At 41.2% G+C, this 26,675-nt stretch overlaps 2 protein-coding genes across 3 annotated transcripts; one reads left to right on the top strand and one right to left on the bottom strand.

The window, feature by feature from the left end:
* Positions 1-8,079, top strand: LOC128458359 (chromobox protein homolog 1). The gene is made up of 5 exons (XM_053443161.1): positions 1-61; positions 850-1,144; positions 1,348-1,519; positions 1,699-1,793; positions 4,997-8,079. Exons 1-5 carry the CDS (start codon positions 1-3, stop codon positions 5,145-5,147), a joined length of 774 nt encoding a protein of 257 aa, XP_053299136.1. The 3' UTR covers positions 5,148-8,079.
* Positions 7,274-26,675, bottom strand: LOC128457981 (endoplasmic reticulum membrane sensor NFE2L1). Of its 2 annotated transcripts, none has more exons than XM_053442552.1 (9): positions 26,534-26,675; positions 24,238-24,905; positions 23,610-23,801; positions 15,078-15,263; positions 13,361-13,429; positions 13,119-13,265; positions 12,848-13,019; positions 11,730-12,392; positions 7,274-11,593 (listed from the first exon to the last, which is right to left on the bottom strand). In XM_053442552.1, exons 2-9 carry the CDS (start codon positions 24,523-24,525, stop codon positions 10,590-10,592), a joined length of 2,721 nt encoding a protein of 906 aa, XP_053298527.1. In that variant the 5' UTR covers positions 24,526-24,905; positions 26,534-26,675; the 3' UTR covers positions 7,274-10,589. The 2 variants fall into 2 exon arrangements, with proteins under 2 accessions (XP_053298527.1, XP_053298528.1); XM_053442553.1 differs by having other exon boundaries at positions 26,426-26,629.

The raw sequence follows: 26,675 nt of genomic DNA, 5'->3' as shown, positions 1-26,675 counted from the left end.
ATGGACCCCCATGAAGAGCCAAAATGTGTGACCACGCTGACTGAAAGGTGCATGCTCCAGGGTACAATATGTTTTGTTATGCAATGCTTTTCAGTCTAGCCTGTGGAACGCTCTTGATTTGGTAGCAAAGAAGTTGAGTCTCTTGGAAAGATGGCTGCACGCTCGCACTGCACAGGACCGGGGTTTTCAGCCGACAAACACGGCTCCATCAGAGACGATATTCAAAAGTTAGCAAGCCAGTCACAGAGAATTCAGTCTCTAGCACTTGTCAGGCACTTCTCGTTCGTTTGTTTTTGAGGCGTGGCTGTGATTAGATGGGAGGGGTGTGCCGGTTGCATTATTTTCTAGCCTACTCTTGCTAGCATTTCCAGCTTTACCAATCTGTGCTTTAAAAACATGCTCAAGTGTAGTTCACTTATCACAATTGAGCAGTTTTCAGACATTAAGTCCAAAGAATGTCTCCAGAATTGGGTCTACATCAAGAGGGGACAAAGACGTCCCCTCTTGACGTCCTTGTTTTTTTCTTCTTCTTTTCTTCTTTTCACTTGTGCGTCTGTCTTGTGGGAGAAACATCAGCACACCCACTTGCTCGAATTGAATTTCCCAGAGGATCTCCTGCTGTCTTAACATAAGCTCCTTTAGGACATTCTGCAGAGTTTTTGATAGGGGCTGGGGGGATAAACTGCCCAAAGTTCGGAGGCTCTCACTTAGACATTTGCATTTTCACTTTTCCTACAACATTCACCTCTGGAGAATGTGTGGAAGATCTCCAGAGTTCAGGGCATGCCGTAAGCAACTTTAGTTGTAATCATTTTCTCACCATTTCTGCACTTTTCCTTTTCTGTTCAGCAGAGGCTCCCTCATCAGACGTCAAGCTGGCGACCGTAGCAGCCAAGAAAGGCAAGAAGGCCGAGGAGGAGGAGCAGCCTGCTGCACCTGCAGTAGCGGCACCAGAAGCAGCAGCAGCACCACCACCACCAGCAGCAGCAGCAGCAGCAGCAGCAGCTCCGGCCGTGGCAGAAGGAGCAGCAGCAGCAGCAGCTGAGGAGGAAGAGGAGGAGGAGTATGTGGTGGAGAAGGTTTTGGACCGCCGGGTAATGAAGGGCAGAGTGGAGTTTCTGTTGAAATGGAAGGGGTTCTCAGAGTGAGTACAAGTCTGTCTTAGCTAATAACGTTCACTTTAATTCATTAGGATATGATTTCTGTACTGGTTGGATGTTTTTGTCACAGGTGGAAGTTTTATAATCTAATATCGAGTTTTGCTTTAACAGTTAAGAATTTAGAATTTTACAATTTTGAGTGAGGTTTTATCAAATCATCTACACTTTTTGTGTGCGCCTTTTCCAGCGAGGACAATACCTGGGAACCACAGGACAACTTGGACTGTCCTGACCTAATCGCAGAGTACATGCAGAAACACAAAGAGAAGGAAGAGAAAAAGAAAGAAACCAAGAGAAAAGCTCCCACCGAGGCCACAGGAGACTCAGCAGAACGAGGGAGTAAGAAGAAGAAGGAGGAGGTAAATGAAGGAGAGGTTGCCTCAAACTATCTCAGCAGCCAGCCAGATTACAAAAACATTATTATTTTCAACTTATCAGCACACAGGGGCTTTAATGCTCATTCTAGGAGCAGAGTCTCCTGCCAGTCTGTTTTTGTCTTCTTACGTCATTCTTGTTTTCTTTTACTTCCTATCTCCAGGGGGAGAAAGCCAGAGGTTTTGGTAGAGGTCTGCAGCCGGAGAGGATTATTGGAGCAACAGACTCGAGTGGAGAACTGATGTTCCTCATGAAGTGGTGGGTCTTCACTGTCAGTTTTACAAACAATGCAAATTTAATTTAATTTAGACCTCTGTCTAGTCTTAGTTATCAGGAAATGTAATATCCCCATCCTTGCATACGAAGTACTGAGGCTGATAATGTTATAAGAACTGAAGAATCAAATGCAGGTTAAAGCTCATCTTAACTAATATGATATTTTTAAGCTATATCGCGATACACGATATATGTATATATTCATATTTTTCATCTCTCCAGGGTAAAAAATTGCGCTTTAGGGGCAATCTATAAATGACAACAAAAGGGTGAACCACAAAAGGAAAGGGGTTGTGGGTGCTCTTAAATCAAAGAAATGCATAAAGTTAAAAGAACACCCCCATCTTATAGTTTCAAAACGGTCTCATTAGCCTGTCTCTGTACAAAACAATCAAAAATAGAACCTCACCCTGAACTTGTAATAAGAGATAAACAATGCAGACTTGGACAGTGTGTACACAATGCAGCTATACAATATTTCTGTTTAAGTGGCAGGCGATTTTTCCTCCTGTGGACTACAGGAGAGACTGCTGTCTGTCGTTTGTTCCTGAACTGGCCTCAGTGGCCTCCCTCAAACAAGTTTTGTTTTTGTCTTTTGGATTTTATGTCGATGAGAAAGGGGAGACTATTAGAAACAGGGTTAGACTGTATGTCATCAGTGGTCAGAAATATACATTGAATATAACATAACATGGGATATTCAATGACGTTGTTGAATGCTGCGATGACTATATGATCTAGGTTGTTAAAGTTGACATGTTATGATCTTGGTCTTTACAATAATATACAGCCTAATGCTATAAAATGGAGCCTACATAAAAATAAACAAACACTTAACAATAAACTACAACGTTTTTGAGCATCGAAATAATGAACCTAAATGATATTGTAAGTCTGGCATTTCATGGTGATTAAGCTCAGACCCAGGATTAGCCTGCACACTACTGGTAGCCTCATAAACTAATTAAACCCTCTGCTTTTGCCAACCCATTTTTTTTACTACAGAAGTCTGGTGCCACTGGCTAAGATAGGGCGACTTGCAGTATCGAAACCAAACTATTGAGGACGTTACAACAAAAAGTTCCTGCATTTAATTTATTCCTACTTAATTGATACCTACTTATTTCCCTCGAATGGCCAGATATATTGACGTGCAAAGCGCGAATGCATCGGAATCAGAGTTATTTATTGGCCAAGTATATTTTCACATACAGGAAATTTACTTGGTGCGGTTGGTGCATCGGACATAAAAACAAAACAAAAAAAAAATATATAACTGTCTGTAGAAAGAACAATAAGTTATTGGGCTCATGGAATACTGTCTTTCGCATTTCAAACAGTCTTGTGCTTTACATATGTTAATATCGCGATGACTGCAAATTGTATATATATATACAGTGCCTTGCATAAGTATTCACCCCCCTTGGACTTTTTCCCATTATGTACTGTTACTAACTGGAATTCAAATAGACTTAAATAAACTTTTTCCCGTTTGATCAAAAAAACATGCATAGTACTTTGGAGGTGCAAAATAAATTTTATTGTGACACAAACAATAATGAGAACAAAAAAGTTGACATCTGTTGGGTGCATAAGTATTCACCCCCCTGTGTCAATACTTGGTAGAACCCCCTTTCGCTGCAATTACAGCTGCAAGTCTTTTGGGGTATGTCTCTACCAGCTTTGCACATCTAGAGATGGAAAGGTTTGTCCATTCTTCTTGGCAAAAAGATGAAGCTCAGTCAGATTGGATGGAGACCGTCTGTGAACCGCAATCTTCAAGTCTTGCCATAGATTCTCTATTGGATTGAGGTCTGGGCTTTGACTGGGCCATTTTAAGACATTAACATTCTTTAATCCAAACCATTCCTTTGTAGCTCTGGCTGTATGTTTAGGGTCATTGTCCTGCTGGAAGATGAACCTCCGCCCCAGTCTCAAGTCTTTTGCAGACTGCATCAGATTTTCTTCAAGGATTTCCCTGTATTTGGCTCCATCCATCTTTCCCTCTATTCTGACAAGTTTCCCTGTACCTGCTGAAGAGAAGCATCCCCACAGCATGATGCTACCACCATGTTTCACTGTTGGGATGGTGTGCTCAGGGTGATGGGCAGTGTTGGGTTTTCGCCACACATAGTGTTTTGCATTGAGGCCAAAAAGTTCAATTTTGGTCTCATCTGACCAGAGCACCTTCTTCCACATGTTTGCTGTGTCTCCCACATGGCTTCTGGCAAACTCCAAACGGGATTTTTTATGGATCCCTTTCAACAATGGCTTTCTTCTTGCCACTCTTCCATAAAGGCCAGATTTGTGGAGTAGACGACTAATAGTTGTCCTGTGGACAGATTCTCCCACCTCAGCTGTGGATCTCTGCAACTCCTCCAGAGTAACCATGGGCCTCCTGGTTGCTTCTCTGATTAATTTTCTCCTTGTCCGACTCTTCAGTTTGGGTGGACGGCCTCCTCTTGGTAGGTTTGAGGTTGTGCCATATTCTTTCCATTTTCTTATGATGGATTTTATGGTGCTCAGAGAGATGTTCAAAGCTCTGGATATTTTTTTATAACCTAACCCTGCTTCATATTTCTCCACAACTTTATCCCTGACCTGTTTGGTGAGCTCCTTGGTCTTCATGATGCTGTTTGTTCAGTAATGATCTCCAACAAACTCTGAGTCCGTCACAGAACAGGTGTATTTATACTGAGATTAAATTGCAGACAGGTGGACCCTATTTACTAATTATGTGACTTGCAAATGTGACTTGTGAATGCAATTGGTCGCACCAGATCTTTGTTAGGGGTTTCACAGTAAAGGAGCTGAATACATATGCACTCAACACTTTTCAGATTTTTATTTGTAAATAATTGTGAAATCCATGTAATATTTCCCCCCACTTCCAAATGATGCACTATTTTGTGTTGGTCCATTACATAAACTCACGATGAAATAAATTTTAATCTGTGGTTATACCATGAGAAAATGTAGAAAAGTCCAAAGGGGGTGAATACTTATGCAAGGCACTGTATGTATATATTATGCAGGTTGTAGTATCCCTGCTCACTTAGAACTGGGGAAAGTATATAAAAATACCCTACATGTCATAGCTTTTGGATGAAAGTTTCTGTCACTACACTCGCTCACTTTCTTTCTCTCCTCTGCTTTTATATTTTTCTTTCAAATTATAAATACAGGAAAAATTCAGATGAGGCGGACCTCGTCCCAGCCAAGGAGGCCAATGTCAAATGTCCCCAGGTGGTCATCTCTTTCTACGAGGAGCGCCTCACCTGGCACTCTTACCCCACGGAGGAGGAGGAGAAGAAAGAGGAGGAGAAAAAAGACTAGATGAGTAGAGGATGAGGAGGCGGAGTTGTAGGGCAGAAAACCAACTTCAACTATGTGCTGGTGAACTGTTATCCAAGTTAGTAGACTCTTGCAGCCACTTTGGCAGAGAAGTGATAAAAAAAAATAAAAAAATCCCAAATCATTGGGATTGAACTGCCAATGTAGCTGAGAGAGAGAAGAAGTGTGTTTTCCTGCCCTGGAAGGAGACAGCCCTGCTTTCCTCAAAAGATGCTCCCACTTGTGTGTCAACTGAACACGTAAGAAACACTTTAAAGAGGTATGTTGACACTTAAGTTCCTCTCCTTCGCTTTACTTCCCTCACCAAGTACATGTCACTTAATGGGAGTCGGTGCCTTTGTTCTGCTAGTATTTTTCATTGTCGTCACAAACTATTAAATTGAATCCTAGGAAATTATTAAAAGTGTTTGTCTTACATTTAGTGACAAGTGCTTGGTGTTGGAAATAATAGGGATACAGAACCGGCTGTCAAGTTACCTCTTTAATACATGTATTCATGTGAGAAGCAAACAGAGAGTTTGGCTGTAGCTGGCAAGTTTGCCACTCCCCCCAGTCACTGGTTTGCTTTTAGATGTCCTGTATTAGATAAGAGGGGGAAAGTGAATTGTGGTGGTTTGGTGAGAACAAACTTTCCTCCCTGTTTTGACTGAAGACACAGGCGGGAACTTCTTTTGAATGGGAAAGAAGTGAGGTATTATGGAGGAGTTAAAGAATGGACAGAAACCTTTCTCACAGTATCCGTTCTCTTTGTGCCACCCAAGTTCTCATTATCCCGGTTTCACATTTGAAACTCCACACATCAAAAGACTGTAAATTTCAGACTAGCTAGACACAATCGTTACGTGAACAGACCAGTTGTTGGCTTTAGCCTTTGCGCGTCCCACCAGCCAATTGTGCAACCAACCAGCCAGTGTTCAGATGTCCTGCGTTTTCGTGCTTAGCTTTTATTTCCATTTGTTTTTAATACCTGACAGCTTTTTTCGTTATTGTAGCCATGGACAAAGCTCCAGATTGTACTTTGCTTCCTGTTAGTTTTATTTTAAAATTTCTGAAAATCAAAACTGTTTAAAAAACAGTATTTTATCAAACCTGAGCTTAGTTTTTTTGTGCTCATTTTACAGAGTTTCATTGGCAAGCATTTTTTGTGAATGTAAGTCTGTTGATCTGTTACAATATACAGAGTGGGCTTAATGTAAATTAGGTTTGATCCCAAAACTTCTAAAGTTGGTTGGTGAGCTGTCAGATGGCTGGTGTGTGTGTACACACTGAACTGCTTCAGACAGATCAGCAGCTGACTGGATGTCATTTCCACTGAGTGATGGGTACACAGTTTGACCTCAATTGAAGACTTGCATGGAGCAGATTCTCATAGCCGTGTAGACTTGGCTCAGACTGCTTTTGTCAAACCAACACCTCCAGCCTCTTGTGTGGCCGGTTAGGTGGAAGTTCCCCAATGAGGTCAATGTTCTATCACTTAGTGGATGTGCATTCAATAACAAATACAACTGCGTTCTCCTGCCCATGGAGGACAAAATAAAAAATTGCGACAAATTTCCACAACCTTGTTTTTAATCTTTTCACACATATTTTCTAGGCTGTATTATTTAGCTTGCACTTGCCGGGCGACACTCAAGACATAATGACTGCAAATTTTCAGTAGCTCCTGGTTCCTCTTGCTCGCAGATCGTACTATGTTCCACACTCCCTTTCATATTTGCAAATAGGGTAATAGGATAGAACTTTTGAATTCTGCATGATCAATATAATCACTTCATATTGAATGTAGCCCGGCTGTGCTTATTTCCAGGTATACTCTATTAAAGCTAATATTGTAGCTCACTCTGTTAGCGGACCTAGGTTAGTAAGTTCAAATCTCCTTTCCCATTACAGTTTACTATGGGTGACCTTTTCCTGCTTTGAGTTATCTTGAAAAGAGAATAACATTCTGAAAAATATATTTCCATAATTATATTTTTCTATTCCCAGTGGATGTTTTATTCTCTGCTTCACCTCACACTGCGTCACATCACGATCCTAGACAGAGCAGCTATTTTTAAATAAAATTACCCTTTTCCCCAAAGAATTTGGTAATTTTTAGTGAACCCTAACCACGTGTGACATGTTGAAGAAGGCATATAATGACCTTAAGCAGTAAGTTGCATTAAAGACTTTACAGGTGACGACAGGTTGTCTAAGCATAATCAAATTCCTACTGTCTTTCACAAAAATACTTGTTCTACATTTAACTGGTACCACATCTAATGTTTCTGAACCAAAAATGTTTTTTAAATCTCTGACTCGTTTGCTGCCCAATTTACAGTACAGCGCTATTTTCAGAGTGCTCGCCCGAGCTTTCAGGCTACCGCTAGCTGGCACTAAGGTCAACCGTCCACGCAGCAGTTGTGGCATGCAATGCAGTTCTTTACCTCACGCGAGAACCTAGCTGTCACCCTTCAGTCTGTATACCTGTCACTGTGAATCTGCAGCGCTCCCCTTGCTAACACCAACTTCTTCCTAGTTAATTCTGTGGGAAACTGCAACATCCGTTTGTCTTTTCATCTGGGTCCAAATTACAGGTCTAAATGTCAATCTGAAAATTGTATTCTTTTAGCCAGTGTTTGTTTAGCTGTAAAAATTTTGGTTGTTACAGGCTCTTATGTCTTCACAGTGTGCAACAGTCTTATGACTGAAATATCCTTCACTCGGACTCCCCCTTGACAGGAAGGGATTGAATTGGCTGTATCTGGGTCCGCTACTTAGCTTTTCTATCTTGTCTCTGAAACTGTTCTCAGTGTTTAGCAGATTAGCTTGTGTTATCTTGTTGCTTGTATATTGGTTTCACGTGGATTGTCACTGTCAGGCTGATCTTACTTTGTCTGTTTTGGACAATAAAGTTTTTTTGTTTTCATAATAATTTGTACTGTGGTGTCTCAAATGTTTCCGGTCTAATGGCTTACAGTAAGAAAGACAGCCACCACATCTCTTTACATTTAGATGCTGTCTGATGGCTAAAACCATCTGCCTTTTTTTGTGCTGCCATTTGTGTCCAACAAAACAAGTGTGAGTGTCACATTATTAAAAACTCCTGGTCAGTATCAACATGGTATCAGTTTTAATATTCCCTGAATGTATAAAACCCAGTCTGCAGCCAATGCTAACAAGAGTGTATATTCTGTTAATACAGTCAACATTTGATTGCCAAGTTCTGCCAACTGTCCTGATTATACACATAATTGAAGCTCAGTGGGGCAGCTGTGGTCCAGGAGGTTGAGCAGGTCGACCTCTAGCCAGAGGGTTGGTGGTTTGATCCCACATGCCCAAGTGTCTTTGGGGCAAGATAATACTGAACCCCAAATTGCCCCTGATGGCTGCGCTGACAGTGTTTGAGTGGTCACCAAGACTAGAAAAGCACTAAATATACAGACCATTCACCATTTAAGCACACAGACCCAGTTGTAATGCACAACAGCAAATGGCAACATTTGCGCTGATTTTTCTAACCATGTAAACACAAGAGAAGGAAATAAAGTTTTAATATTACAAAAGTTGAGGTGCATGTCCTTGAATACTACCAGGCACAGTGGGCAAACACAAAAAAAAATGCTTAACAACCACAACAATGAATACAATCTTGTTCCATCTGAAGAAGTGAGGCATGCATGCAGGGGTTTAAAAGTTCTCACCGTCAAATTATATTTTATTTTGGTTTAAACATTCATTCCATACAATTGCCTTTGCTGTTCAAGGGGCACAGGTGCATATGGAGAGTAATGTGATTTATTAACGAGGTATCTGCTAAGTGAAGAATCAACTTTTTTTTATCACAAACTGAAAATGTATTTTTGACTGTACTGTATAGGAGGAGAAAAACTACTAGCTTGTCCTGGCTGTGCACGTTCCTGAGAAACTCATTTTCACTACTATCTTTGAATAAAAGACTTCCCCCTAAAAGTTTATTAACACCAACAGGTCAAACTGCTGCCAATTCCGTGTACTAATAATTGCTCTCTAATGAGTTCGGTCTTGCTCAGCTATTTCTACAACCACCAGAGGGTGATATGCTGACTTCAAAACTCCCCCACTATCCTTGAAGTCTTAGAACCTGATGTTATAAATCTGTCGTTTGTGTTTTGTAATTTGTCTTTAAATCGATACTTGTGATACATCTTCCACCTTAAATATCCCCAACTCCCATACAGGAACATTAATGGCTTCACAACTTAACTCTGTCTTGGTGTATTTACCCCATATTTTACAGACCTGCCACGATTGACAGTAGGTTTCATTAATTGCAGAGCCGACCCCCCCTTTCCGCTACATTTGGAAAACAGATTCCTGCCATCTTCTTTGGAACAGGCACCAGGAGAGCTACAGTTTCACAGAGACTGATATGTGGTAAATTTGTAAAAACCCAAATCCACATTTAAGAAGGCACAGTTAAAACCCACTGCTAAAATTCTTCCAGTTGACAGGAAATAGAAAACCAATGCCAACACAACTTCTTCAGAAAATTAATCATTCTTCACTCAGTTAAACAGTGTATAACAAAAAAGCTCGATCTGTGATTCCAAAACCCCAAAAGCCTTAAATATTTGTACACCAAGTTTTTTAGACTTTACTTTGTACCTCTTCAACACAACAGTAAATTGAAGGGAGGGTCCACCAGCCTATATCGGCTGTGAGTGGCCTGGGGTGGGGCTCCATGCTCCCTGTCCACTAAATTCTTCATTGTCTACCTTCCATCACTTGCTTTGTTCACAGCTGAATCACGTGATGAATGCTGACATATCCCACCTTCTTCTCAATTAGTTCATCATACCTTCGAACATTGGTATTTTTGGTGTAAATTATAAGTGCTGCCACGTCAATCAGCTGTCCTTCTGCATCATTGAAGTGATGCCAGCAATCTATCTTTGGTGGCTCTTTCATCGTCTGCACTTGGCTGAATTAGCCGACAGCCAGGGTCCAGCCTGCTGTCAGCCTGCTGGATTGTCCCTTCTCGTGTCTGATGTGAGGAAAGCAAGGTTTTGCATAGGCATAGAGCTGTTTGTTTTTAATGATGGTCCCAGATCATCAATTGTCTGTTGTTTGGAGTCCAATGAGTACAGACATCCCAAATTTATCCCAGTTGTATCCCACGCCTGTCAAGAGCTGGAAGTCTTTTTCCAGTGTAGAAAAATGTTTATGGTGAAAAGCTTGCCTTATCATCAACATCATCAGGACAATAAAAAGAACGCTTCCTGCATCTTGACTCCCTCTCTAGCCAGCCACTTATCTCTTTGGGTGTTTGAGGATTTAATGTTCTCTTTCAGCATCTTCATTTAACACCAAATAAAGAATCCCTGTATCCCACCACATCATTCCTCAAATGAATCTCCAGTCTCCCTATGTTTTCAAATGTCCAGAACTGAGAATATTCCCTCCTCACTTTTTTTTGTTCCTCTGTTTCTTGCTTGTTTTTTCTCCCGTCAGTGGCACCCATCCTTCTTGTTGGTGTGAAGCCACCATGACACTACCATTGGGAGCAAAATTAAGAGAGTATTCTGCAGAATCCAGTGGCCTTCCTTCTCCATCCCTCAGCCTTGAAAAGACTTCCTGATACAAAGTGCCCAGTCGGCGTTTCATTTCTTGCAAATTCCTCAGGGCGTCCTGTTTCTCTCGGACCAGTCGCGAACGGCGGCGCCTCAAACCTGAAACATTGTCCTCAAGTCCCTGCAGCACATTCAGTTTCCTCTTCCTGCAGTTCTGGGCTGCTATCTTGTTCTTGCCCCGGCGCCGAATGTCCCTGATAAGGCTTAGCTGCTCCTCATTGAGTTTATAATTGCATAGCAAGTCATTAAACTCTTCCACTGGCAAATTAATAATCAGCTCGCTGGAGAAAGGAATCTTCAAGCCTCGAGCACGTCGCTCATCTCGGCTCCGCATTTTGGTTTCAGAGATGTGTCTGGAAGAGGAGTAGTGGTAATTCCTGGGGTTGGGATGATGTGGAGAGGATTTTGTGTGTTTGCTGGGCATATTTCGTGATGGAGAGGAGGCGGAGGGGAAGGGCTGGTTGTACGTGTGATCATGGTCAATCTGCTCCAGCCAAGTAAAGCCATTTGACAGCTTGTGATCACCATAGTTAACAGGGAAGAGTTTCTTAATGTCTTCAGGATACCCTCCTCCTACTGCCCCCATCTCCTCCTCATCAAGCTCCTCCTGCTTTATGGTCACCTCCACTTCCATATCTGAAGCAACTAATCCTTCCTCAGCATCTTCTTCCTTGTCTTCATAGAAGGGACTTTCCACATCGGAAATAGAGGATGATGAGGAGTTTGATGCAGACGAGGAGGAAGATGAATAATACGAGGCCTCAGAAGCACATGGAGAAGCAGGGCTGTAGCTGAAGTCCAGGGAGAGACCAGAGTCAGTGTCTGCTTCATCACCATCTAGAAGCAAAGATCAATGTAAGTTTTATGGCTTTACAATAAGGACTCAAATTTAGTATTGTGCCCTCAAAGGAATGTTCACAGTTTTGTAATACAAAAGAAAGTTAAAAGTGTTAGTTGGCTGCTTATTTATTACCTTGCTGGTGTAGTCCTGTTTCACTCTGATCCTCTGTGACTGCCATGGAAGAGTGATCATCATCTCTGTCAGTATCAAGGTAGCCGCCCTCCTCCAGCCGTGCTGCCATCTCTGGACTGAATCCTTCCTCCAGAGCCAGGTCCAACAATCTCATCTCATCCAAGATGGCAGCATCCTGTAGGAGGTCACTAATTTGGCCAGGGAGGTCTTCATCACCAATATCCTCCTCATCAACTAGAAAGACACTGGAGGGAGATATCGGAAGGTTCTGAGACATATCATTCCTGTCTGGGGACAGGGAAGGACTGGGAGCTTTTAAGTCACGTGAATTTAAGTTAACGTTAAAGCTAGCGAGGTCTCCAGGGTAGAGAGCATATTCTACTCTCTGACTTTCTTCCAAGTTATCCACTGGATCTTGAGCTAACAGGTTTATGTTGAAGGTACTCGAGTTATCATCTGCATTTTGTCCCATAGAGAAATCTTCTGAAGGTTCGTCAGCCAAGAGATCCATGTGATCTGGAGGCCTGTGTAAGGTATTCACGTTTGAGTTTTTCGAAACATCCCACGTATTGAAGGCTGAAGTGTGATCATCTAACTCCGCACTGGGAGTGAGGGAGAGAAGGGCTGGCTCGAGCCGGGGCTGGCTGGCAGGCCACAAGAAACCTAGAGAGACAGAGGGGTAGTTTAGTAAAATGTAAACGATTATAGAATATGCAACAGAACTTTTCATCTGAGCATTCGTGGAAGATTGATAAAATAAAAAAACAAGCCGATTTATTGTCTAGTTTCCATATTATATAAAAGGTCCAAATATTCGATGTTGACCAAAAGCTCTAATTTGTATAGATTTTTCATGGAGCTTCTCAATTATCATGACAATCATCACATTGTCTATATATGGAATTCGACAACTAAATAATGTCCAGACCAATTAGCAATTTTATCCATTGAGGAAAACTACAAGATGTGGTAGATAAATAAGTTTGACCTTCTTTTGAGACTTTCATTGTCAAATTGCTGTCTCCAAGGTTAAGAATCAATATTTCAGCTACGATGTGAGGTGAAGTGTTTGTCAACTGGCTAGGAATTCTGACAAATCCTGATTTTGAATGACTTACCATGCTGCAGGGGAGTTTCTACTAGATGGGCACCCTGATGAGCATCGGTTATGCCGTTGTCAAGGTTGTTACAGTTTAGGTTAAAAGTTTCTGACTCAACAGGCGGCGGCGGCCCAGGGGGTCTTGACTCTAAGACGTTGTCTAATGATGTCATTGTGTCAGCATCTGTGTTCTGGAGAGGAAGGATACACAACCAATCAAGTTTTGTTTGTTTCTTGACTCGTCTTTTTATGCTAAATGGAATTTCGCATTTGTTCTCTCTTCCACTGACCTCAGGTTCCATGATAGCAAACAGGTCCTGCCAGTCAAGCTCCAGGTCCAAAGTGGGGTTATCAGTGGGTATGATGGGGGAAAGCAGGGGCTCCCTGCTTGAGTGGTGACGTCCCAGGTCTCCCCCTCTACCGCCATCATCACTTAACTGATGGACATATAAAGCAGTTTAATAAGTACAGTTTGAGGCTGAACAAGGAATCATCTGAACGGACTGAAAAGAAGAGAAGGCTATGGCCATACCTCTTGTTCCTCTGTGAAGGGAAAGGTTTCCTCCAAGAGCCTCAAACACTCCTGAAGGGGGAAAGAACTCTGGAAATAAGGAAAAAGATAGGCAAAGAGGTTTAGAGAGAAATGGCAAATATATCGATTTGTGTTTGACTAGCTGGTTGACTTCTCCAGTAATATCTATCTTTTATTAGCCATGCTAGTGGCATAGCTCAAGGGGAGGCACTGTTGGTCTGTCTGCCTGCCTGTCTGTCAACCATTCCAGACTATACTATCTAGACAACATGGATAGAACATCATGGGACCTTATAAGGAGTTGTATGGTCCACAGAGGACGAATCCAACTTAACTTGGGGCTTCCTGATTATTTGTCTAGTTCCACCAACGAGTTGATATTTTTGGCTTTTAGTAAAATATATTAAAAAAAACTCTTAAATGGAGACTCATACAATTCATCAAATATGTTAATGCTCTAAGGATGTTTCCTCTAATGACACTGTGGGGTTTACAGCATGGCTGTGGTTTGTTACTCTTGTTCCAGTAATTACATCCTGTCGAGAACATTATGTCCGCATAAAAGTCATGGCAATCAATCCCATTTAAAAAATGTCATGTGAGAACCTAATGCTTGCTACAGGATATGCCATGGGATAACCACATTCAAAATGATTAATCCTCTGGGGACCCTGAAAACATGTATCAAATGTTATGCAATCCATCCAACAGTTGAAGATATATTTTAGTCCAAAATGTCATTGTATGTGGTATCCACAAGTTGCCTCTCACAAATCTTCCTTTACCAAAAAGCAGTCTCAGCTTAACCCACATGTGTCATTATGAGAGGAGTGACTCAAAATAAACCAGTCAGGTTCTTTCTCACACTGATCTTTACCATATCGGATTTATTTCAATTTTCATTTGTAACGCATAGTTAAGCATAGCTATAAGTATTACAAACCAAGTGTAACAGGCACCCTGGCATGCAGCTGCCTAAGTGTGTCCCCCACTATTCTCTATTCTGCTGAGCTGGCCCTGGTCCAGCATTCAAGGATGAAGCGTCTGACTCTGATTTCAAGCATATAAGACTCTGATCAGCTCGACTAACACACCAAAGTTTACATATACCTTCTACTAGCCTATACATACTCTATACTCGCCAAGTACTTTTTAGGAACACCTGGAGCTAACCAATTTTTTGGGGGGGTTTGGGTCTGTAACGTTGGCTGGGCTGATTTTTTTTACAGAGGTAATAGCATAAAACAAGCAATGGCCATGTGTGCTATGTACAGATACAAACTCAGTGCTTTAACTAACTAACATTAACTGACTCCGGCTTTAGTCTGGTTTAGATAAAGAAGACAGGATGCTTGTTGGGTTCAGGTCGGGCCCGGTTAGTTTCCTCTCGCTCTCATACAGTTTTGGACAGAAAAATGCAACTGCACTTTAAGGCAGAGTTCTTTCAAAGGGCTTCGAAGTGTTAGCAAAATACCGAATGCCAAACTGAATGTTCGCCCTCTGCTTTACCCTCAGTTTCTAGCAAAACTGTATGTTCTCCATTTTGCTTAACTATTTTTTCCATGAGCCTTTTCACTATGGCACAAGTGAATTAATTTCAATATAATCAGAACATTTTCAAAAACATTTACAGGGCAAATGATTATAAAGAATACATAAAGAGATAAAACACACTTTTGCAGGATTTTAGTTAGTGAGTTGGCTCTCAACGTCTTACCTGTTCCGCTTCATTGTGAGTCAAATCTCTGCTGTTAGCACGGCTGTCAGAACCCTCTGTTCTTCCTCCTCCCAGTGTCCTCATGTAGTGGCTATGCATCCTGGCCATGTCGTCCTCTTCATCCTCCTCTTCCTCTCCACTCTCATCCAGATCATCACTGTAATGAAGCTCATTCTGTATTTCTTCCTGGTTGAGACAAAAAGGATAAATGCTCAAGTCAGACAAGCAAATGTGCCAAACGACCTCAACAGTGGGTTAACACGGCAAGTTCTTCAGTGTAAGCTAAGGTTTAAACAGGCCAGCTTGAGGTTTCAAAGCACTGGTTCCACTGGGTTGCAACCCCTAGTCCATCTTGTCACTCTCCCATAAAGGTCTGACTGATATAGTGTTAATGGGACTATCGTTCTATAAGCAGGTTCTCCTGTCTCTCTAAAGGATTTGTGAAGCTTTGTGTGAGTGATTGTTAGATTCCTGGTCACCTCCTTATATCGTGTACAATGGTGTACATAATGCCCAGACAATTTGGACTCCAGTAAAGATAGACACATAAAGGATAATTAAAACAACAATGCTCCACCTGACCACACTTGGATGTCTTGGCAAATGTCTGAACACATTTGTAAATGAGTTCAGTTTGGGATATTTGGTAAAAGAAAATCAATTATGTGTAATGGATTATTAGCAAAATGGCACACATCTCATTTAAATAAAATAAAATAAATTAAGAGGCCTTAAAACATTCTTTTATCAATCTTATAACTAGGATTTCCCACAAAATGTCATGTAGTAAACTGCAGGACAAAGATCTGAACCCAGCATACTTTGTTTACCGGCAGGGTTGGAGACCAAAACTATGTTACCCAAAAAATGATTATCCAAAAGAACTACTACTTATACATTTTGGGGGGGTGGATTTCAGCATCTTGCCCAAGGACACTTCGGCATGGGCTGGGATTCGAGCTCCAAACTTCTCCATGCTATTTTGAATGTAAAGGCTCCGGTTTTGCCCAGAGACAGACAGCCAGGCTCAGAATAGCTTTAACCTTTTCCTGACCTGGCTTTGGGGTTACAGACAAACCCAGAGACCTGCAGCAGCTGGCCTGAAACGTATGTAGTCTGGAACATACATGTACATACATATGGGTTAAGCCAAAGCCAGTCTCCTTTTGAACGTATTGCTCACTTCACTAAAAGCACCAAAGTCGTTAAATTTTACTTATCTTACGCATTTGCCTTAAAACACAAACTGGGGAATGTTTGCCTATTTATCTTAATGAGGCGACCCTAAAATTAAACGTAGAATATGAAACACTACACAGCAAATCAAAGTGGTAAAACTAGACACATGCTCAGAGCTTGACACTCAAGCTAGATGATCTCGCTCTCCGGCACGATGAGTCATGATTCTTTGTCAAGTCATATATAACTACTCGTTTATTCTTCTGATGTTTGTGTAGGTACAGCAGAAACAGAGAGAGAACCGCACTGACTAGTTAAGGTCAGTACCAGGATTTAAGGGTTTGGATCTATTCTGCAGTGAGAAGATTTGGGAATGGATGACTAAGTTTACAGTCTAGGCTTCATTAGCCTCCCATTAAAACCTTTAAATAAAATGTTTCCCTCAGTCATTTTGTGATCAAAGACAATTCTTTTAAGTGTCAAACTTGGAATATATTCTGCAGCCAGTACAGCCTCACAGGGTTTTGAACCCAAGGTACTATGCGTGTAAAGCAGACATGATAACCACTACCCTATGGAACACTCTATTCAGCCAGTAATCACTGGATATAAGAGTTCAGTCAGCCAACTCAAGTGGGACAGATTATATGTGAATGTAGGACAGTGGCAGCTGAGGACAGCATAGCCTTAAGGTGTGTGGCAGCAAAAGAATGGGCAGAACGTTGACAGCTGAAGTAGAGCAGCGTGACACCAGTCTCTAACCAAAAGGTGAACCATACAATGCAGGACTGATAACCTTTACCCCATGGAACCTCTTGGGACTTTAAATAACAGCTGCAGAAACCTGGCAAAAAAAATGACATGTGAAAGAATGAAAATACTCTGTTTACCTGCAGAAGATTAAGAGCCCTGTTAAATACAGAGATGTGACTGAAACCTGTAATAAAATCTTTCCTATTACATTTGTAGCTGATTCCAGTCGGTCAGTCTAGAACTATTTTTCCAATGGTAGTTTTCCTTACTCTTGTTAAGGGTTAAGGACAGAGCCCTATGAGACAAATTATGATTTGTGAAAATGGGCTATGCAGATAAAATTTGATTGACATGTTCAAATACAATATCACACACTCAAATTTCACATTATCTCTTCTCTCGTGGCATGAAAAACAAAAGCCTTTTTGAGACATGAACTCCAGTTTTGCCTTTCAAACATAATCAATGCAGCAGATTATCGGTTCAGATGTTTCAACACAGACATCTCATGAGTGTTCGGATGAGGGGTGGAGCAGCAGTCAGAGGCAGGATGTAAGGTATACATTCCACTATGGAGAGCTGTTGTTTTTGTTCACAGCACATCAGCACCGGCGTTGAGTCTTGTCACCAAAACCTCTCTTGATATCTTTGCCTGTGTCTTCTATGTGTGTGGCTCCGCTTTTCATCCGAAGATATTTGCTTTCTTGTTAGAAACTTCATCAATTCCCACTCGCTCGCAGTGAATCCTGCGGAGAATCCCCTGCTGTGTTCTCACATGGGCTCATTCGGACATTATCTGGAGTTTTAACAAGGGGTTGGCAGGAGAAACTCTGGAGCCTCTCACTTGGACATGCACATTCTCACATACACCCCCTCATGAGAATATCAGATGATTAACCGGAGTTCAGTGCATGTCTGAACTACACCTTTTGGAATTACAGGTATTTAAAAATACCTCATCTTAAAATATATTTAGATCTTGTAGTAGAAAAATTAACTAAACATGCTTAACAAACTATTTTGTATTTGGATAGTAAGTTTCTGCAGCCTTGTAAGAGACTTTTATGACTTGTATTTACATATACCAAATGTTTAAGACTTGAGCTGTTTTATGGTCGGCACTGTTAGTGTTGAAATAAGGTGAGAACATTTGTTACTTAATTAACCATCAAAGGAAGGAGTGGATGTCTTCTTATCACCTAAGGAAACACATGTGAATCAGCTGCTAATGTTTAGGTTCCTCTCCTTCCCCCAACATGGAACCTGTCTGGATTGGCTCAGAGGGACAGCCCTAAATCCTGCTATATAAGATCCGTGCTTTTGACTGTTCTGGATCTTCACTCTGAGACCCTTGTGGTTTCCCTGTGTTGATCCTTTCTGCAGAAAGCCCCTTATTAAATACACGTAGATAACTTTGTTGTTTCCAGCCTCTTGTATCTCCAGATTTCCATCACAATCTTCATTCAATTAACAATAAACATTAACAGTGTAAGTTGGAAAAATGACATGAAGCTAAAAGATATTTATAAAAAAAATAGGGTTTGAGGCTCAAATAATGTGTGTGTGTATTCACATCTGCTGATGAGAGGCATGCCTTGCAGAAAACATCTAATATCTGATTGGAGATCAAGATAAGTTGATTTGCATGAAGCTGGAAAGGGTTTAGAGTCATTGCGTTGTGTTCATAATGGTTTGTTGCACCAGCAAATTTCTGTTTTCTTTCTGCACCATCTGGATAAGGAGGCACAAGTTAGAAGCTCTTTATTTACGGGTCTCTGCCTCTTTGCATCTGAGTGTGGGTGTGTGTGTCTGTAGCTGCAGTAAACAGGGGGATTGCAAAACTGAAAGAGGTAAATGTGTGTCAGTGCGCAATAGGCCAGTGATCAGGTTTCAAAACAAGCCAGTCAGTCACAAGGCGGGAAGGAAAGTGATTAAGTGTTTTCTGCATATGCGTGACTGTGTACGGGTGCCATTTGATATGAGGGGAATTCAACAACACTTTAAAATTTACTTTCATTTTGAGGCAAAGAGGGGAGCAGATCTGTGTGTATCTGTGTATGCTATATCAGGCTTGATATGTCCTGTGAGTGTTTGTGGTAAAATGACACTGAGCTTCAGCTGTAGGTGCAGCTCATAACACACTGAAATGCTTCAGTCCCAAAATTGTTTCTCATTTGTTGTGCCTTCAGCACATTAAGAGATCATTCCTTAGTTGTGTCACAAAAAAATACAACAAAAAAAACCTCATACTCATAATATACAGTTTCCTACAAAGAGAAGAGGTTGTTGTGAAATTAAATACTCAAACAAATACAAAATATGCATTTGAATATGCCTCCTTGTTGCCATTGTTGATGCCTATGTGTGTATATCATGTAGGCTTTATCCTGTTGCTGCTGTGAACCAAAATAAATCCACAAACATCTAAACTGAAGTGATGTAATATCATAGGTACACACATGCAACAGTTTCCCAAGTAAATGGAGCTTGTTGCTCTACTTGACACGGGAACTCTTCTGTGTGTGTGTGTGTGTCCAAGTGTCCAAGTAGGCCAGTATCTAGGTTATTTATATATGGTACAGACTGTTTGTGTGCGCCAGGCCTGCATTGTCCCAAGTGAAATTATGGGAGTCTTTAGGAGTTTTGTTTTGTTACACTTTACTGTGTGATTCTAAATGATGTGATTGAAGTTGTTAATTTCATTGTAAATGATGATTGGTGTTACAACAATCAGAAATATTTACATGTCTCTTCTTAGCATAATATTGTGCCTAACAGTGTAGTAAGGTTACATCCAGCTTCACTATGTGTAATTTCTCGTCAACTCTGTAAGCGTTGGGGTGAAGAATGGCTCCTTTAGCCATTTTTGATGTCCCTCCATACACACAGAGTTCTACAGATTGGTTTAAGTTTCAACAGGTTTTTTATGGCCACAACATAAGTCAGGTTCTATAAGTTGGGGTCATTGGACAAAACTTGTCCAGGCCTGTCTGAGGTGTGGCCATTAATAAATGGCACTCAAAGTACAAGCTCATGCAAGCAGGAACATGAGGTCAGTGGTACCAAACAGATCGCTTCCATCCATAACACCCGTCCTTATTTAGGGTACCCACATGTAGGATAGTTAGGTGACCTACCCAGGTCACCTAACTAACTAACTAACCTACATCTACCTTCAAATAGAATAGATAACATTCAAAAGGGGCAATATTAAACTTTTGTTATTGCTTCGTTGTCAACAATAGCATTAACGAGTGAAAGCTCAGCATGTTCAGAGTTGCAATTTTGGTTCACCATAAGCCATCGTGGTGGAAATCAAGAACAGTGTTAACTGTTTCTCTGCTTCTGTCTGTCCTTCTAGTGTAGATTACATAGAAATCCTTTAAATCAGGTACAAGATTAAAGACATGATATAAGAACAATTTAACGGAGTTCAGAAATTCAAAGCTTAAGCTCTCAACTGGAAAGACAATGAAATTCGAGATTTGTGTTGTGTAGACAGCACATCAACACTAGTGTCAACACAGAGATGACATGAGGTCCTTCCACCTGCATGCTATTCCGAGGCACCAGACCTTGTCTGATTCTTCCTGTTGTTGTGAATGCATGTGACCCAAATAGTCTCCTGCTGCATTCTTCATGTCAAAGGCCATCTCCCAATCTTCTGGACATTTTCCAAAGCTCATGTCTGAAAACAGCTTAAGCTTCATCTGCGCCTTCCTAATACTTTTTCTGAGAAGGCCAACTACCCTAACAAGCTTATTCTTAAACCATGACATTAAATGTGGGCCTTGTAAACATTTACAGCTACAGTAGTGTAAGCACCATGACTGATGAGAGCACCCAGGCTGCTGTTTGTGCCTGTGTTTTAATGTGTTTAACCGTATTCCCACCACCAGGGTGCGTTAACTGTACTGATGGTGCAGTTACAATTTCCTGGTGAGGTCATCTATGGTGAGGCAGGTTTTCTGATGACTCATCTAACTCTGACTCATTATTTCACGTGACAATACAGTCAGTTTTGGTGACAGAAAAAAACAGCACCCTTTCTCACACTATAAACTCATAAATGAATAGCTAGTTAATTCCCAAATCTTTAAATCTAGAATCTTCAAATCAATGTACTAGTATATTACAAAGAGACTGTTTGAAAACAAATGACTTGAACTTCTAGAAGCAACCTTTTTTTATAGTAGAGCCAAGGACTTTGGTGATCTCTTGGCTTTTTCTTTCTTAGACCACCCAACGTTTTGGTTTTAATGTAATAATCTCAACAGCTATTGAATGGACTTACATTCTATTATTTGCTAAACCAAGAAGGTGATCACACCCATTGAAAACTTCTGCATATTTGCACAGTCACCATGACCATGTTTGAATGCAAAAACTAGCATGGCTGTACTTTTAATTTTACAATCTAGACTACAGGTTTTTGGAATTTGAAATGATGGATTCTGGGAGTGCAGAGGTCACCTCCCCACAAGAAGGTTCCCTGGTTCTGCCAGGGTCTTTCTGTGTAGAGTTTGAATTTTCTCAACGTGTCTGTGGGTTTTCCCTGGTACTACAGCTTTCTCCCACAGTCCAAAGACAGGCAGATGGAATTAGGTTGATTGGAGACTCTAAAATAAATGTAGTTGTGAATGTGAGAGTCGAACGTCTCTGTATGTTAGTCACTGTGATAATCGACCTGTCCAGGGTGTCCCGCCTCTCTCCCAGTGTCAGCTGGGATTGGCTCCAGCCCCCCGTGACCCTCAAAGGATAAGCATTGGACATAATGGATGGATGGATTCTACATTAAACTGCCATGTTTTTTGGTTTTAGTCAATATTGAAAAAGTATGTGAGATAATACAAAGCCCAAATTGCCATGGTTCAAACTTAATTGGACACTTGACTACTGTCTCTTGCCATATTGAATCATTGGCTGCTTGAGGATTACATTTCAGTGGTGATGGTGTCTGCTTTACTCATAGATGTGGTCAATGTGACCTTGATGCCCACTAAACACAGTGATTTATGAGGTGTTGAAAGAAAGTAGGCAGGATTGAAACATCTCTCCCAAACTCTCTTGTTTGATTCTTACCAAGCAAAATTTGGATAAAAATATATTTTTTTCAACTAGGATGTGTCATTATTCTAGACTCCCACCCATTCCAACCTTTCGAGTGTGAGTGCAACAGCTATTAATAGTTTTGACTGCAGAAGCAGTTGGGCCACTTGCTGTATGGAACAGTTTGTTTCAAGCAAAGTAGCTGGAAACTATTTCATAATAGCAGAGACACCAAGCTTGAGTCTCACGTTCGTAAAAGCAGTCAAACTGTGCACGAGGAAGATTATTGCTCCAGATCCCACAGATTTATGGCAAGGGTCAATGTCAACAGACACAGCTGATCTGAACTGAACTTATCAGCATGAACCCCTGTACCTGAGCGGAACTCTGAGGAAATCTCTGACCTGGTTAATATTCAGTAATCAGGTAACTATTTCTGCATGAAAACACATCTCATATCTTGTAGGAACCAAAACAACTGTTTAGTGGAATTCTACAGCTAAACCCAAAGTAGTTTTCTGGTGTGTAACAACTTGTTTACACTGACACTCAAGAACCAGAGCTAGAGTTTTGTGTGGGCGATTTCTCATTCAGACTTCAGTTTGCTACCTTGCCAGCATTTAGTTAGTCTAGAACTTTCTGTGTGACATCCCATCTCCCTGTGGTGTTTAACCCTTTCTTTGGAGAATTGTAATATGTATAACAGGATGTGTGGGAGGGGCGTAGGTGGCTGGACGGTGTAACTAATCATGTTCCTGCTTCGTGCCTCAAGGGTCCTGATTGAAGCGGCTTGCGGTCATGGGCTCCCATCCAGTGCAACCAATCAGAATCCGGGACTGGTTAAGACAGCTCGACAGTCGAGAAAGCTTTCGCTTTTATTTGTTTGTATATCCTGTAGCTATATAGCTATAGCTATATACCTTCTAAGATAAGTAGTTATCTTAGAAGGAAAAACTATCTGGGGACTTGCCCAGGTTGAGTTAACACATACACTGATCTGCACTCACCCACAGAGAACCAGTAGGGTGCTGTTTTTTCTATTTTCAATTAGTTGAAATAGAGGAGCCAGATAGGTGTGGCTGTCATTTTCTATTTTACCCTAGTTACGTACTGTAAATGATTACTGTTTTTACTCAAGTCCTCATTTGGTTATATCTATTTCTTAGATCAGAACAGCATTTTTTATTCCCATTTCCCCTTTTAGTTCACCTTTGCTTGTTTGTTTGCACAATAAGTGTTTTTGCAGATAAAACCTGGTTTTATGTTGCTTCGCTTTCCCCCACAATGAGCCGAGTTAGGGTTTAACCCTAACCCTAACACAAAAATCCTTTAAGATTGATGTTTTTGGTCATAAAATGTATAATTCCCAGAAATAAAGTTGGATTTGCCTGAGCTGATTTAAAAATCCTGCTCAACACAGTAGTAACTTTCCCGGTCTTAAAATACTATTTGACCCGATAAACATCCTTAAACGTGCAACTCTGATGATACTCAAGAACATTCTAAACTCTAAATGTTCTAAACAAGACTGTGCGAATTAAAGAGCTGTACCTCTTTTTCTTCAGCCTCCACTTCTTCCTGCAAGGTACCAAGTCCAGGTCTAGGCTCCACAGTCAGACCAATCAGGTCTCTCTCCACCCGGGCAGGAGCTCTCTCCAGCAGGGAGGACTGATCTGGACGATCAATAGTTAGAGGATCTGGCTCCCTCTGGACCAGCCATGTCTCCAGCTCAGCATGAGGAATCTGTGGAGAAAGTGAGGATACACATTGGCACTCGTTTCCCCCTCATGAACTACAGGACCTGCTGGTAGTCCAACCAAAAACAGCTTATTACATGCATTGGACCTGTATAGCTCACATGGTTCCAGGCATTTAGTGACATTTAAAAATGTGGAGTCGTTTAACAGTAGAGAACAGTTTTATTCATAGCTTTGATAATTAGTTAGAGAAGAACCATAAAAGATCCCTTGAAGTAGCTTTTATTCCATTTAACATCTGAAACTGCAGTTCATATTTTAATTCAAGTAAAAATCACAAGTTTAGCTTCAGAGGATGTTAATTAATGAGAATCAGAAGTGATGGGTGAAAGTCTGAGTGTTAATCTAGCCGTTCATATTATGTGGACAAATATAATAACTTATAATACTCTACTAAAGGTAGAGCCTGACAGGATTCCTACCTGTAGTCTGTCCAGAGAGCGCACCCAGCCCAGTAGCCTTCTTGTTGTGAAAAATCCGTCCAGGTCTACATTCTTGGGGTGCAAGCCGTGGCCATCCTCCAGGTGGTTGCGGAGATTGTGGAACTGCGTCTGGGTCAGTGCAGAGGTCTGACCCAGGATCATCTCTTGCAAGGAGGGAGGCAGGTAGGTCTCCAGTTCCACATCGACCCTCACTCCACAGAGACTCAGCAGGATGGCCACCTGGATGAGGCCCTCTGTGAAGTATTTCTTTAGGCACAGCATGGTCATTGCTGTCTCCGAAGAGAAAAAAAAGGAGTAACAGGTGGGACCCCTAGTCACCACCAGTCAGTTTGTAGTGTTCTCGGGAAAGTTGTAAGGTCCTTAGCAGCTCTGTCTGGCACTGCTCTGTAAGAAGACCTCCCTGTGGAGGGAGGAGGGGCTGGGGAAAAAAAACTCAAATCCCCATTCACACTGGGCTTAAACTCGAAAATCTCTTCAGTACTAAAAAATTCTAAAATTAAAGTCCTTTTTGTTATAACTTAGATACTAATTTAAAATAGGACTTGATAGTTATTAATAAAAATCTAAAACAGAGATTTGCCGCAGAAGATTCCTCTTCTCACAGGCTCATCCAACACAAGGTGGTCGTCTTGGAGACTCCACGCTTCCTGTGAACATATACATTAATTTACTTCAGAGTAGAAGACAAACAAAGTGCAATGCTGAAAGTTAACTTCCTTTAATGTTTTAGCTTTTCTCTCAATCTGATAATGGTTTGCTCAACTAATCAATACATTATTTACAACATTCAGCTTGAAATCACAGGAAACAGAAAATCTTCATGTCTGCAAACCTAAAACCAGTTAACTTTTATGGTGTTTGGTTATAAAAATGATTTTATTAACATTTAATACTTTGTATGGTATTTGAATGTTGTGCTTCTGCCATTACTTCAACAATTGCTCCTATAGCTATTAGGCAAGTAGTTCACTACTATGATTGCTGCAGTCTTCTGCCATACACTTATCATGTCACCGCCACCACTGTGCTAATGATGATAATAGCAGGTCCAGTCTTTTGTTGTCTGAGACAGCAGTTGTACTGTAGGTTTGACAGTGAGCGTGGGAAGATAAGGCAGAAAGACACACAGACAGGGCAGAGCCGAGCAGAGCAGGCTTGCTGCACCACCCTCAGAAACTTCGACCTAGTTCCAGAGAGGGTTTGGTAACCACCTGCCTGCCCCACACTGCCTGGGTTACTCACTGCTGCCACATGATGCAATTCCCAGTGTTTCCCTGTCTCCTCCCTCACAACAGTCACTGGGTTGTCTTTTCATGCTCTGATATTCTGTTGACAAAGTCTGAGAAGTCTTCAGCAAGACTACAATACCCAGCTTTACAGAAAACCAACTATACTCGTAATTGAAATGTATCAACTCATACCCTGTGTAGTCAATTATGACTTCATACTGTGTTGTACTGAGGAGATTATGGTCTCAGCCTTCCATGGTTACAAGGTCAACAATAGACAAAGGTGGAGCCTACAAACCCAGCAGGTAATTTATCCCTTCCTCAGCTCTTAGAGACTCAGAACTCTTCCCAACCTTGTTGTTTCACGCTGTGTGTGGTGTATCTTTTCATAAACCCTCCCAGAGGCACATTTCCACACTGGTAAACAATCAGGGTTTAAAATCCTGCTCTCCGCTCAGTAAAGCTCCACAGGTCAAATAAAGTCAATAAGAAGTTAAATATGAATACCAATTTTTTGTTCTAATAGTAACGTTTTATTTGAATATTTTCTATTACTATTATAATTAGAATTAATTAGAAACAAAAGTATTATTTTTAATAATAATTTGTATAAAAAGTTCAAATGTTGTGTATTAAGTATCAAGTACATGAAATGTACACAATGGTACACACAGGCTGCATACATTCAAGCCCTGTGTAATACACTAACAAGCCTTATACTTTGTCAAGTACAACTAACTCAGTTTCTGTCTGCTTGTCGTTGTTGTTCCTGATTTCCTCCTGCGTGTTTCTGAAAACCCAGGAAATCTACACGAGCCGGACCAACAAGACTCACAATGCTGCCGCCAGTCTGTGACAGAGAGTGAACTCTGGCTGTGATAAACAATGACAGCGACACAAACATTACACACAAACAAACAACATCAACATGAACTCACAGGAAAACAAAGGAATATCCCTCCGCTGGCGGGTAAGTAAGAAGAAGAAGAGATAGAAGCAGCTGCTATTAGATCCAACAGAGTGGAGATATGAGGGATGAGTCTCACCAGACTGAGGAGGTGGAGGAGGTGGCGGTGAGTCTCGGCTTCTGTTCCTGTCTGACAGTGACTCTGTGCCGGCTTCAGTTTTTCTGCTTCTCCGGAGAGTGCAACTGCTTTAAAGCGCCACCCCGTCATGACGTATATAACT

The sequence above is a fragment of the Pleuronectes platessa genome, chromosome 16 (assembly GCF_947347685.1).
Source record: "Pleuronectes platessa chromosome 16, fPlePla1.1, whole genome shotgun sequence".
Lineage (NCBI taxonomy): Eukaryota > Metazoa > Chordata > Actinopteri > Pleuronectiformes > Pleuronectidae > Pleuronectes > Pleuronectes platessa.
The sequence above is the reverse complement of the archived record's forward strand: the minus strand, read 5'-3'. Positions and strand labels throughout refer to the sequence as shown.

Coding starts and splice junctions, on each gene's coding strand:
- LOC128458359 (XM_053443161.1), top strand. CDS start 1: ATGGACCCCCATGAAGAGCCAAAATGTGTGACCACGCTGACTGAAAGG. Junction 62..849: donor TGAAAGGTGCATGCTCCAGG/GTACAATATGTT, acceptor TTTTCTGTTCAG/CAGAGGCTCCCTCATCAGAC. Junction 1,145..1,347: donor AAATGGAAGGGGTTCTCAGA/GTGAGTACAAGT, acceptor CGCCTTTTCCAG/CGAGGACAATACCTGGGAAC.
- LOC128457981 (XM_053442552.1), bottom strand. CDS start 24,525: ATGACCATGCTGTGCCTAAAGAAATACTTCACAGAGGGCCTCATCCAG. Junction 23,802..24,237: donor GCTCTCTGGACAGACTACAG/GTAGGAATCCTG, acceptor CTTTCTCCACAG/ATTCCTCATGCTGAGCTGGA. Junction 13,430..15,077: donor CTCACAATGAAGCGGAACAG/GTAAGACGTTGA, acceptor CCTTATTTCCAG/AGTTCTTTCCCCCTTCAGGA.